We start from the raw sequence: 14,493 nt of genomic DNA on the forward strand, positions 1-14,493 counted from the left end.
TCATTAGATTGGAGAATTGAGAATTAGCCTTTTACTTTTTAGCCCCAAACCTCCAGCAGGACGCGAGTTAATTGCGGCTGCAGGTTTAAGCCTGGGACCATCGAGACGACATTCCAGGGTATATACAATCCAGGGCATATACAAGCCAGGGCATATACAATCCAGGGCATATACAACCCAGAGAATATACAAGCCAGGGCATATACAATCCAGAGCATATACAAGCCAGGGCATATACAAGCCAGGGCATATACAATCCAGGGCATATACAATCCAGAGCATATACAGTCCAGAGCATATACAATCCAGGGCATATACAGTTCAGGGCATATACAATCCAGAGCATATACAATCCAGGGCATATACAATCCAGAGCATATACAATCCATGGCATATACAATCCAGAGCATATACAATCCAGGGCATATACAATCCAGAGCATATACAGTCCAGGGCATATACAATCCAGAGCATATACAATCAAGGGCATATACAATCCAGAGCATCTACAATCCAGTGTATATACAATCCTGGGCATATACAATCCAGGGCATATACAAGCCAGGACATATACAATCCAGAGCATATACCACATAACCAGGCAGCTAACCAATTTGATCTCATTTTAACATAAAGAGTACACATTCCCATTTTATTCTGTTTTTTTTCTCATAGAGAGAAATAAGTATAATAAAAAATGCAAGTCAAGATCTAATATTACAAGATATATATTTAAAAACAAAAAAGTAAATCTATATGAATAGATTATTTTTTCTTTTACTTAATAAGTTAATAAATAGTCAAAATGAACAAAACATTTGCCTTAAAAAATAGTTTGTGGAAAAAGAACAAGAGATGTAATGAGAAAACACCTAGTTGGAACATAAAATGTCTATGAGTCTGTTTTTACTCCACTATCCATCGTTTTTCCTCTTCGTTAAGACATTTCACAATTCTCTTTTCTTTTATCACCACAACAGAATTTCGTACTTTCCCCAGTAACATCTACACCAAATCTTTATCACTAGAGGTATCAATCAGCACAAGAACGTCTGACACAAATAGAATAACAGTAAAGTACCAACACAAACAGAATGTTTGGGTGTAAAGAAACCTTTTCAACGATGATCAATTTACATAGCAATTGATAAATTAAAAAAAAAACAACTAAAATATGTTTTTAAACCAATAGTTGTTTATGCTACACTGTGTGAACGAATGGTGTGCAAGAAAGACAATAAGTATGACGTATTGTAGCAAACTGAAAATGAGTTATACAAATTTACATAATACATCTATTAGCACTGATATATGTCAACTATTAGCACTATGGATAAATACGTTAAAGATAACCTCTATAAATGTAAAATATTTTGTGCAACACATTTAGAGTTAGTTACATTTATTTAATTATTGAAAGTTTCAGTTTGAATTGGATACTGAGTATGAGAGTTTGTGTATTTCAAAGGACACGAAAGACAGACAGAGGAGATCGTATAGCGACCATTATAAGACAATAAACAATACATCAATGTAACAGCTTGTTTCTGAAGAGGACTAGATGTACATTTACAAGTACATTGACTCGATGGAGAATAAAGGTACACTTGGTGAAAAGTCCCCAAATGTTCCAAGTATGTTGATGTTAGTACCATCTTGCACTGTAATTAGAAAATCTGAAATACTTCCCAAATTTAGATTTAGAACTAGAAGTAGTATCAGCATTTGACACGGATGTGAGGTCATCAGAAATGGAATCGGATGGAATATCAGAGTTAGACATTGCTGTAGCAAGAGACATTGCTTTCATGTTAGCATTTACTCTCTTATCTGAGACTGTATCGTTTGAATAGGCTGAATTGTGGGATTGAGTATCTGAAAAGTAATTGGAGTCATTGGAACTCTCAGGCCTCATGTTCAAGTCTAGGTCTTGTATTTCACCTGACTGCAAAGATTGAATCGAAGAATTGTCTAGACTATAATTTTCTGAGTTGTCAGTATGTATGTAAATAGAGGAATATGATAATGGCATTACAGAGGACTCATCATAGGAAGGGAACAAATCAGAAAGTTTTTGGGACGCAAGATTCATAGCGCCTTCAGAGTCAGAGGATGAGTCCGAATCACTGATTGGTTCTAGAATTGCTCCGCCATGTACATACTCAGTTTTGAACCAATCGTAACCCAGGACATACACGGGACCGCCACTCGTGCCGGGGCATGTGGGAGTTGTGTATATAAATTTGCTGTATCCAAGTTTTTTCTGTTTACCAATGTCAAGCCCAAGCCCAAGAGAAATGCGTTTTTCTTGACCGTGTGGGTGGGACACTATAATAATTAGTTTTTCTTTTTCCTCGTCATTTTGGTACTTTTTCTTCAAAGACTTCCAATAAACGTTGAACTGTTTGATTTCAGCGAAGAGCTCTTTAGCCAGCGTCTCATCGCAGGTTGGTGTCTCCAGCAGGCAAAGGTCTCCGCTCACATCCAGCCAAATCTTTTTGCACCCATCAAAGTCTACTCGCTTCCTGTTGCTCTCTTTGCCTTCAAAGAACAGCGTGCAAGTCGTTGCCTCAGCCTCGTCTTTATCGTACACGACGTGGGTGGCCGTGAAGATTTTGATGGTCCACCACAGCTTACTGGGGTTGCCAGAGTCTTTACACTTTTTGCAGGAGCAGCTCCCAGTTGTGTTTCTCACCACGTCGCAGACTCTACCCGAGCCGGTGTTCATGCAGCTCTCGCCCCTGCTCTCAAACAAAGGGTAGTCATAGTTTGTCTTCGGTAAGTATCTCGGCCTCTTTTTGCTGACGAAGGAGGTTCTCAGCCTGACCGTTAAATAAGCGATAGACTGGGCGAGCTTGTAGATCTCATCCTCATCTCTATAACGTTCGGGCAGATGATCTTTGGTAAACTCATACACTGGTATCATATCTTTGTGTCCCTTGGACTTTTTGCAATCTTCTGGTAGACATGATATTTCAGCCTCGCCGGAGAATTTGTCAACCTCATGTTGGCCTGGGGAAAAAAATGTTACTGCTGAATAGGCCAATTTTTTTTTTACAATTGAATTCTAGTTTTCTGTATGTGTGTGTGTGTGTGTTTGGAATAAATATACGTATTCTAATTATTGTATACTTAGTTTTAATGTCATTTATTATATACAAAAATAAACAATTCCTATAGTATATGCCAAGTGAGTCAAAGACAGAAAGAAAGCGAGAGAGAAAGAGAGAGAAGGTAGAGGAAGAAGATCTTATCTTATGAAATACAGACGTGACTTCAAAAATAGATTACGTCCTACGCGTCATGCATCTAGTCATGGATGTTAACCAATGACTTAAATTCTGCCAAGTAATTGGTTTTCCTGGCTGGCTCAGGCAACCCATTCAATGCTCTAATAGCACTAGGGAAGAAGAATTAGTACACATTTGTCCTAACATATGGAACGAGGAATATGCCTTTATCTTTGTGTCTTTCTGAGTATTTTATTAGATTTTGTTTTTGTATTTGAAGTTTATGGTTCAGTGTGTTATGTATATTTGCTACTTTACTTTTGAGTCTTCTGTCCTGAAGGCTTTCGAAATTTAGTGATTTTACTTTTATAGTGAAATATGAATATTCGTTAGTTATGAATCTCACGGCTCTATTTGGTGTCTGTTCCAGTTTCTTAATGTTTTCTTGAGTTGAGGTAGATTAAGAGATTCAGTTACAAAATTAACTATGAATAACTATAAATAACTTATAACAAGAGGCAAAACGTTACTTGAACAAAAAAAAAAGGTTTACCATAAAAACGGTCAAGTTTGTTGGTAAAGTAGGATGCTACTAGTCCCATTGATCTCTATGTATCCAGAAGTGTGAAGACATTCAGGTAACAATAAGCAACGCTGTGTTGGAAAACAAATACAAAATTAAACAAACAATAAAGTTTGTGCAAATGTGTCCAGCTAGTGTTTTATTTTTGTATTATAATAATAAGCCTTCTCTTCGAGGCTATGTCTTTCAAAAGGCTTACAATAAGTTGACACACTTTAAAGTACAGTAGAATCAAAGTTTGTAAGCACTGCTTGTAGCACACGTTATTGTTAATGGTCTTTCAATAAGGCGTTCTTGAAAATGTTTGGTTAATCTATTTCGAAATCTATATTAATCTTCTTTTTATTAGCGGCTCCCGAAAGGGGGAATAGCTGCTATTAGTTTTGTGTGGCCTGTCGGTTCGTCCGTCCCGTGTAGATCTCCCAAAACAAGAAAAGATAATGAAAATCAGACATATTATTTTAGACCTTTCAAAGGTCTGATGCAACGGCTACCTTTTTATTTGAAATCAACTATGCAATCAGTTTTTTAGACAAAAAAACCCCCGACACTTTTACACTATTAATAGTGAAAAAAACAACACAGGAGACTATTTTGAAACGGTGAGCATAATCTACAATATTTGTAACACATTTATGCAAACTGTTTTAGATTTTTTTGTCACAAATAAAAAAAAAATAGAACAGTATTAGCTATCTAAATATTTACTGTCATACTAACTATCAATATTTACAAAAATATGTTTATTTATTTTTTCTAAAGAAAGAAATCTATTTAGTGGAATATAATTCAAAACAACAATTAATAAGTTGCATTACGTACATAAACTAAACCGGCAATATACACATACAGATACATATCTACACATATTTTACATTAATCTAGATAATATAAAACCTAAATAACACTGATAGTAAATTTCATAATCATTTACATGAATTAGTTTTTCAATAATAATACTAATTACAATAATAATCTTTATTATCAGTCAAGAAATTTGTTTTACAATTGTACACGACATGAAACAACACAGAATTATAGCAGACATTTGTACCATTGATCATTTGAAATTTGTTCCTACCCCAATTTCTCTTTGACATTAAAATACTTAAGTTCTGCTAGATCTAAATCTTGTCTAGATTGAGTAGAAAGTTTTATTTAAAAACAATAAAACCTACTTGTAAAATTACAACCTCTGCAGATCTTAAGATACTCTTCTGTCATAAACTTGCTTGTAGATCCAAGCCACTGATGGCTGCCTAGCTGCGCAGTGTGTAACCAACGTCGTGTGTTATTACCTCATACGTGATACACACTGCCTCATAATTGGGTCAAGGGTTATCGTGTAGTCTTGCGGACTTATTTAACAACTGTGACAAGTTGTAGTGTATATCGTAATCATTGTCGTCTGACTGGCTTTAAATTTGACTTGTTACAAACATTTATTGTAGACCACTGGTACAAATATTTAAGAACAATATGTGCAACAATTAATTTTTTTTATTTGAATATCAATATTGTTCTATAGGCTGAGCTACCAAGATAGATGTTAAACATTATTTGTACAATGTTTTCCATGTTTCGGATATTTCCTTAGAGTTGAGGATAATCTACTTTCTACTTCAAACCTCCCGCAAGGCGACGGGGGGGGGGGGGGGGGGGGGGATGGCAGCGGGCAGTGCATGCTGGACCACCGAGACAACGGCACGACCGCAGTCCTCCTGATAAGTATGATAGATAGATAGACCTACTGTTATTTTGTTGTTGTTGTTTTGTTTTTTTTGTCGTTAACTTTTGAACAAAATTAATTTTAGTTTTATTTAGATCTTTGCTTTCTGTTTGAATGTACTGTATCGTTTAAACAGTTAGGCTTAGTTTTAATTTTTTTTAAAGGAAAAACATGTAATTAATAAGAATATTTTTTAAATGCTGTTTCCGAATGAAAAACTAGGTCATGAATATTTGAACGTCTCCGTGCCAGTAGAAATCAATAAAATCAATGCGTTCAAGTTTTTTTTTTCATTCTATTCAACCAGTTATGTTGCCATCAACATTATGCTATGATCTAAGCTTTGAATGTGAGTTTGTGTCATTTGTAAGTACATTTTACCTATACTAAAGTAGAACATAATTTGCCTTGCTAGATATACTGAACACATGTTTGTAATTTATTTTATCTTACTAAATGTGCTCAACAACTGTTTGTAATTATATTTTGCAGATGTTTAATTTAACACCCAAAAAAATTGTATGTTTTAAAAAAAAAAGTGATTTGTAAACTAGAAACACAAGTATTGTAAAGCATGGTTGTTTGTTTTTAATATGATAGCAGCAATATATTTATTTCTAATCAAAACGTTTGATAAAAAAAAATATTACTAAATGGAATACAAAACAATTAAATTAATATGCTGTAGTGACATATTTCCCAGCATGCTACAAGCGGACACTTCTTTATCACAACATTTTTGACAGCCGTAAAAATGCGATATTAATGTTAGAAAAAAATAATTTCTGACCCATCGAAATTTGAAAATATTTGTTCTCTTTTGTGGAGACCCCTTTCTTGTGGAGGACCGGAAATGTAGCCCTCCCTTAAACCCGACCCTGTTAAATTAAATGATAGCGTAACAAAACCACTTCCACATCTTTCAATCACTATATTATCTTACAGAAGACAATCAAAGCATGGGATCAAGTCCTTCAAGCTTAGCAAACTCAACCAGATTTGACTACGGTAATTTAAATTTTAAACAAACATCATGGGCGTAGCAAGGATTTTTTTCCGGTGGGGGGAAGCTGATATTTTTTAGTACACACGCAAACACTCACACAAATATATATATATATATATATATATATATATATATATATATATATATATATATATGATGGGCGTAGCCCAGCGTGTGGTAGAAATTTGTAACCTCTCTTGGCTACGCTCTTGGAATTCAGGGAATGTAGTTTGCTTTAGATTTTATGAAACATTCCATAAGATACTGTAGTTTACTTTAGAATAATATTGAAGAGAGGAGTTTTCATCTTCAAAATTATCTTTAGGGGGATCTTAAACTTGAAACCATCTGAATGGGTTTGAAACTTAAAGCCCTGTGGCTACGCTCATAGAATTTTGAGTATGTAATTTTTTTTGTATTGAAGAGGTGGTTTTTGGCTTTAAACCATGCAGAAGGGGGGTTTAAACTCAAAATTCCCTTTGGCAACGCTCATAGAATTTTGAGTGTGTAATTTGCTTTTTTTTATTGAGAGATGTTTTTTAGCTTCAAACCCCGCTGGAGGGGGGTTTTATCGCAAAAACATTTTTTGAAGGGGGTTTTAAAATCATAATCTTCCTTAGCTATGCTCTTGGAATTTAGGGATTGTCGTTTGCATTTTTTTTAATTTTGTTTTATAGAAGAGGGGGGGGGTTAACTGAAAAATCCCCTGGTAGAGGGTTTTAAACTCAAACCGCCCTTGGCTGCGCTAGGGCAAGGGGTGGTTTAATATTAAAATCTCACCTACAATAAACAAAATCATAGCAAAAAATCAGTCGCTCTAAGAATTTTTTGACTATAACATATTTATTTTTATTTTTAAAGCAAACGGTGAACATTCAGATATTCCAATGTAGTTTTAGCATTTTATTTCTAGAAAGTTACATATGTGCTCATCTTCGACTAGCTCCTTCTTTGCAGTCGAAGATGAGCACATTTCTCATTTCCTATAAACGCGAAGATGACTGTAAAGTCCAATCCTCGCTTTAAAAGCCTGCCGCATACGTGGCATGGGTAGGTTTCGTGAATTGCAGATAGGCCTGCTTCTTTCTTCTCTCAGCTTTTTGTTCGTTTGGCGCTTTCATGCTGGCCACTCTCCTTGCTTCGTATCTCCTGACTCCGACACTTACGGCTTCACGCCATGAGGAGCGATCGAGAATTTGTGCCTCCCAGCCATGAATGTCAATATCACACTCCTTGAAGGAGACCTTAAAGGGGTTCTTTATAGCGCTTGCATAGACCGCACTGGGAGCGCTTTCCTGCTCGTAGCTTCCCGTAAAAGAAAGTCGTTTGGGAAGGTGATTTTCTGGCATGCGGACTACTGTGCCATTGATACTGTTTATATTAGACAACTTTAGGATTTCAGTATCTTTTATGTGGTCAGACCAATGCACCTTATTAATTTTTCTTAGCGTAGGTTGACGCGTTTAGCTTTTTGATGTGGCGTGACTATTGGGTCCATGACTCTGATGATTTCTTAACCAGACAAACAAATTGACAGCAAAATAAATAAAAATAATAAATGTCTAAATAAGTATAAAGCAAAGTAGAAACAAGTAAAATAAAAATGGGTTGTTTTTTTTTTTACTTTAGGATCTGTAAAAAATATTTAGTTGAAGCTTCTATACTAATATTTTTTTTAAATATCTTCCTTAGGAACCCACGAAACTGTTAATCTTAGTGACAACACGTGCTCTGAGGAAAACTGTGTCAAACCTCACGACAACTACAGACAAATCCTCAAGTTTTCTATGGAATATCTGCCCGAAGAATATCGCGAGAACGATCTTTTCGAGCTAGTCAAAGCAATGGCTGGGCTGACTGTTAGAATCTCTGTGATGTACAGTAGCAAGAAAAGGATGAAGCGCTGGTATGACACCGACCAGCTCTATCCAGGTTACGAATGTAGAGGCAGCAAGACGTGCCTGCTAGGCAGTGGCAGAATAGCCGACGTCTATCAAGATTCGACTTTGCGAAAACTTTGCCAATGTCCGCAGTGTAGATCTAGACAGGATAGTGGTAAGAGAGAGACGTGGATAGTTCTAGTGTTTACTGCTACTCACGTGGTCTACGACGATACAGAAGGGAAAAAGTCCAAGTTAAAGTTACTGTATGACTGTGAACCAGGGGGCAGTAAGCTATTTCATGGGGCCACGAAAAGGTGGTCAAGCACAGCAGGGGACTTATGTCTACTAGAGTGTGTCACATGTGATAAAGCTGTGGCCGAAGAACTTTCAAAAAACATTAAATATTTCAACAAATTATGGCGAAGCATTGAAACCAAATATTTAGAAGATACTAAACTTGCGGAAAACGACAGAAAATATCAAAAACGATTGGTGATAATCGTTTCGCATCCTCATGGGGGTGACAAGAAAATCTCTGTGGGTCACGTGATAAGCCAAGAGACCAGGAACATTAAGACAGACTTTTGTTATAACTGGGTGTATGACGCGCAGACATGTAAAGGCAGCAGTGGAGCCCCAGTGTATGTATTCGGACAGAACTGGTTTAAAGAAGAATATGTTCATAGTGGCGGTAACACAACTGTTAATTATAGCACATTTTGGAGTGAAAGAGATAAACAATAACAGTGGACAATGTAAACATTTTTTGCATAGGTGAGGTTTACATTTAGCACCTTTGGAATAAATGTTTAAAAAAATGTCAATTAAAGATTCGAAAAAAAAAGCTCAAAAATCAAACATTGAATGTAATTTGACTTTGGCTTTCTATGTATTCATTTCTAATATATCGTGCTAAGTACTTCTAGTGTTATTTACCTACTAGATACTCTGTTACATCTCAGATTATCAAAACTTTGGCAAGAATACTCTGGAGTTTTTATTTTATAACATTTTTTGATATTACAGATTATATATAAATAAAAAAATATCTAAATATTTTGTTTGTTTTTTATTTTGTTTCAAATATAATTATAACTTTTATCAACCACTTTATACGCTGCAATGAAATACAATTCGTATTATGTTTCCTGTAATAAGCTCTGTCTAGTGGACAGAAATGACCTACTTTAGTTGCATGATTTATGGAACAAACATCATTCGCATATACTGCATAATGTAAAGAGAATAGAGGCAATGTGTTTTCAATCTATGAAATGCTAATTGTCGAAAGAAAAATATCAACCACCTCATAGTTTGTGCCATACAGTAGAACACCTTAGTATGTAACACTCTATTTTGAAACACCTTAGTATGTAACGCCCTAGTATGTAACACCCTAGTTTGTAACACCCCAGTTTGTAACACCCAGTTTGTAACACCCTAGTTTGTAACACCCAGTTTGTAACACCCTAGTTTGTAACATCCTACTTTGTAACACCCTAGTTTGTTACACCCTAGTTTGTAACATCCTACTTTGTAACACCCTAGTTTGTAACACCCTAGTTTGTAACATCCTACTTTGTAACACCCCAGTTTGTTACACCCTAGTTTGTAACACCCTAGTTTGTAACACCCTAGTTTGTAACACCCTAGTTTGTAACATCCTACTTTGTAACACCCAGTTTGTAACACCCTAGTTTGTAACACCCTAGTTTGTAACATCCTACTTTGTAACACCCAGTTTGTAACACCCCAGTTTGTTACACCCTAGTTTGTAACATCCTACTTTGTAACACCCAGTTTGTTACACTCTAGTTTGTAACACCCTAGTTTGTAACACCCTAGTTTGTAACATCCTACTTTGTAACACCCAGTTTGTAACACCCCAGTTTGTTACACCCTAGTTTGTAACACCCTAGTTTGTAACATCCTACTTTGTAACACCCTAGTTTGTAACACCTAAGTTTGTTACACCCTAGTTTGTAACACCCTAGTTTGTAACACCCTAGTTTGTAACATCCTACTTTGTAACACCCAGTTTGTAACATCCTACTTTGTAACACCATAGTTTGTTACACCCTAGTTTGTAACACCCAGTATGTAACACCCAGTATGTAAAACCCTAGTTTGTAAAACCCTAGTTTGTAACACCCTAGTTTGTAACACCCTAGTTTGTAACACCCAGTTTGTAAAACCCTAGTTTGTAACACCCTAGTTTGTAAAACCCTAGTTTGTAACAACCCTAGTTTGTAACACCCGTTTGTAAAACCCTAGTTTGTAAAACCCTAGTTTGTAAAACCCTAGTTTGATACTAGAGTGAAATTCATATCACTCATTTTTTAGAGGGTGAATATTTGTAACCTTGAGCTGTCCAGATACTTGATAGCAGTCATTGAAGGCAGTCGCCATAAGCACTTTTTAGAGGATAGTCTTTATAAAGAATTATTAGGGACTTTTTACTAACTCTGTGTTATTACTCTAGTTCTATTTGTCGAACATGTTTCTATATAGGGTTGTTCCAGCACTTGGATTACTATTGTATGTCCTAATTCCTATGTGGTGATTCAAGATATTATGTTTATACACATATTAACTGTGACCGCCCTCGTTTATTGCTTCTATGTGTGGTTTGTTTGGTGTCTAGGGGATGATTATTTGAATGTGCAAAAACACTGGGCCATCAAAGATACATCGGAAGCAGGCACGCAACAAACAGACAAGGGAGAAAGATACAATAATTTAAAATTCACTAGATATTTATTTACATATAGCTCATCCTTTGTGATCGAAGATGAGCACATTTCTCATTTCCTATGGACTCGATGTTGACTGTAAAGTCCAATCCTCGCTTTAAAAAACCGGCCACATATGTCGCATGGGTAGATTTTGGTCAGTTGTAGATAGACCTGCTTCTTCTATCAGTTTTTTTTTTTTTTTTTTGGTTCGGCGCTCTTTCATCCTGGTCATTCTTCTTGCTTCAAATCTCGAGACTCCGAGATATTTACATAAAATATATAGAGAAGAAAAATAAAAGGGGGGGGGGGGTGCATCTATCTCTTAGTGATATTATATCATCACTCCTTGCACGTTATAAAACAGTATATGTCACTTTGTCCTCAAACTTCTCTGAGTGTCCTATAGACGTTGTAGCTGGCTGTGCTTCTGGGTGGAGGTCTTGCAGATGGAGGTGGCGCTCAAGCGGGTAGAGGGTCGCCAGTGACTCAGTACTTGTAGAGTCTCAATCCAAAGTCTCTGTGGGCACAGTAGGGCGGGTGGCCGGCTAACATGGGCACAAAGGGTACTGCAGGCGGAGCTGATCTGCCGTGGGCAGTGTTATCAATAGGATCAGTTCAGTAAGGCAATTGCTATGAAGTATCGCATAGGCACTTAGTATCGAAAAAACACGTAGTATCGAACAGGTACGTAGTACCAAATAGGCTGTAACCTCATGTACTATGAATTGTGATGGTAACTAAACTAAACTTAAAAAGCTGAACTAAAACTAAGTTTCAACTGAAATAAAGTAGTTAAACTAAAAGTTTATCATGAGTTTTAAAATGTAGTTAAACTAAACTAAAGAATATTAATTAAACTGTACAAACATTTTTTTAATAACTTTTTTTCTTTTGATCAGGGGAGGGGGTAATCTAGACCTCGCTATAATCATCCGACTCTGTGCCTACGGCTCGAACTAATTCATATAACGTTGTAGAACCTAATAAAATCAGTAATAAAGAAAAATTTTCATACATAAACGTTAATGCACAATAAAATTTAAGGAAAAAAAGAGGTTTAATTAAATATGTCAAATATGTGTGCTTGTACTTTCGCTTTGAGCTGAAACCTTTACCTGGTACTTAAAAAAAAATAACTTATTCTATAACGGAAAATCTTACTTATACGGTAAAGTTGAAAATCTCATTATAAAACAGATTAAAAATCTTACATCCAGATCTAGTAACCCAATAAATAGAAACGAAATTGTTGTAGTCTTATAAAACATTTGACCTGTATAACTTTTTCAGTGTAAAGTACATGCTTGACTAACCATGCCAATGTTCTGTTTTCTTGTCTGACCACTCACCATACACCACTCACAAACACTATCGCCTAACCGTTTAACACGAAAGGGAAAAAAAAACACGGGGTGGACTTGTCATTTTGGGTTGCACGATACACTACAGTACACAGACCTACATACATGTGTACGTCTATCTGACCAGGTCGGACACACGGTCTATTTACTTCCTGGGCAGGGAGGGTTTGTAACTATTTTAGTGTAAAGATAGATCTACGAACATTCTTGGCTAACCATGCCAGTGTGTTATTTTCTAGTCTGACCACTCGACATTAAGCAAACACTATTGCATAACGCGCAATGAAAAAAAAAACACAGGGTAGTCTTGTAGTAACATCGACTACACACGTACAGTACTCTAGGCCTACAGGTTGTTAAAATCAGTCGGACACAGTATATTTAGTTTTCGGTCAGGGAGGGTGTTGATTAAGATGTTTGGTTGTTTTTCTAGAGTTGGTTATCCTAATGCTTTTAGATCTATAGGCCCAACTGTCAATTTAGACCTAGATCTGAAAAATGAGTCTTAAGGCTAAAGTTTATTAAACGTATGTATATACGTATGTGTGTGTGTATGTATGTATGTATGTATAGTATGTATGTATGTATGTACGTATGTATGTATTTATGTCCCGCTTAGAAAGCAAAACCGTTTCACCAATCTAGATCTAAAAAATGACTAGAATCTATTATACGTATGTATGTGTGTATGTATGTATTTCCCTCATAGAAAGCAAAGCCGTTTCACCAATCTTTATAAAACTTTGCATAAATGTTTATTGGGTACTATCTGGAACCGTGACGTATAGTAGTCCTAAAACAAACTTAAGACCCTCAAAAAAAAAGTTGCCCAATTCTTTGAAAGTATTACTATTTCATGGATCTAGGCCATGTTTACATGAGACAAAATGGATAGGATCTACATCTACATTAATTTTTAAAACTATATATATACACTTTGCACATGTAGTTGTTTTTTTTACTTTGACACATGAAATACAAATTATAGTCTAATGATTTTATTATTTAATAAAATTAACCTTCCAATTTGTGTTTCAAACGCATTTTTTACATAAATTCGTTCCTTATATCTGCGAATTTAGACGTTATGACGTACTCCATAATCCCATTCATTTTAAAAATTGAGTAAATCCGTTTTAATTGTAGTTTATATCCCATTCATCTCGAGCTTCTTTCATTTTAGAGCTGAATTTATGTTTATTTAAGAAGCATTTAACAAATCGGGTAAACCCATTTCCATAATTTTTTTTTTCATATTGATGTAAATCAATTTTCGCAAAAGCACTTTTATTTTTGTGGCGATAGAAAAAAAACAACTTGAAAGGAACATTAGCAAAGTTTGACATACATATAAATCCAATACAGGTCAGTGTTTGGGCCTTCTAAGACGATTGGTCTGACTTTGCTACTGCCCTACTGCATTCTTCATTTGTTCCTGTTAGTGCAAGACTAAGTCACAAGGTGGTTTCGCTCTATCCACATTGCGTCCATAAAGATCATCTTCTGTCTTAATGAGCTGATCACTCCAGGTTTGGAACCCATACAGCACAGAGATCATGTTATGTATGATACAGTTCTATATACATTAAATTAGCATCATTAATGATGTCTGACATTTCTTACTTATTTTTTCATTTATTTATTTTTAATTTTTACAAAATTAATAGCAAAACAACAACACCTGAATGTTTTCAAATAATCAGGTACAAAACTGTTTTGTGAGATTTCATTTTGATTTTTTTTTATTAAATATAAATTAGGTCACAGTGACCTGGTCTTAAGGAAGGCTTATGTTCACATCCTATATTTTTATGTCCAAGTCTCGGCCTGTTCAGCTATGTCACGACTGACAACACCACCACCAAATCCTCCCAGTCCACCTTTAGAACCTCCGAAACTTCCTCCTAATCCACTTGAAACACTTCCCTCACGCTGAAATGAAAGGCAATAATTTATATAACATTCT

At 35.6% G+C, this 14,493-nt stretch overlaps 2 protein-coding genes across 5 annotated transcripts; one reads left to right on the top strand and one right to left on the bottom strand.

Annotated features, from left to right (window-relative positions):
• Nucleotides 1-712: 712 nt before the first annotated feature.
• LOC129922859 (uncharacterized) lies at nt 713-5,414 on the bottom strand. The gene is made up of 3 exons (XM_056010698.1): nt 4,992-5,414; nt 3,784-3,884; nt 713-3,012 (listed from the first exon to the last, which is right to left on the bottom strand). Exons 2-3 carry the CDS (start codon nt 3,830-3,832, stop codon nt 1,646-1,648), a joined length of 1,416 nt encoding a protein of 471 aa, XP_055866673.1. The 5' UTR covers nt 3,833-3,884; nt 4,992-5,414; the 3' UTR covers nt 713-1,645.
• Nucleotides 5,415-5,478: 64 nt separating this feature from the next.
• Nucleotides 5,479-9,465, top strand: LOC106066053 (uncharacterized). Of its 4 annotated transcripts, XM_056010699.1 has the most exons (4): nt 5,499-5,541; nt 5,850-5,908; nt 6,488-6,550; nt 8,241-9,464. In XM_056010699.1, exons 3-4 carry the CDS (start codon nt 6,502-6,504, stop codon nt 9,173-9,175), a joined length of 984 nt encoding a protein of 327 aa, XP_055866674.1. In that variant the 5' UTR covers nt 5,499-5,541; nt 5,850-5,908; nt 6,488-6,501; the 3' UTR covers nt 9,176-9,464. The 4 variants fall into 4 exon arrangements, with proteins under 4 accessions (XP_013080476.2, XP_055866674.1, XP_055866676.1 ...); XM_056010700.1 differs by lacking the exon at nt 5,499-5,541 and having other exon boundaries at nt 5,870-5,891; XM_013225022.2 differs by lacking the exons at nt 5,850-5,908; nt 6,488-6,550 and having other exon boundaries at nt 5,479-5,541; nt 8,241-9,465.
• Nucleotides 9,466-14,493: the final 5,028 nt, after the last annotated feature.

The sequence above is a fragment of the Biomphalaria glabrata genome, chromosome 14 (assembly GCF_947242115.1).
Source record: "Biomphalaria glabrata chromosome 14, xgBioGlab47.1, whole genome shotgun sequence".
Classification (NCBI taxonomy): domain Eukaryota; kingdom Metazoa; phylum Mollusca; class Gastropoda; family Planorbidae; genus Biomphalaria; species Biomphalaria glabrata.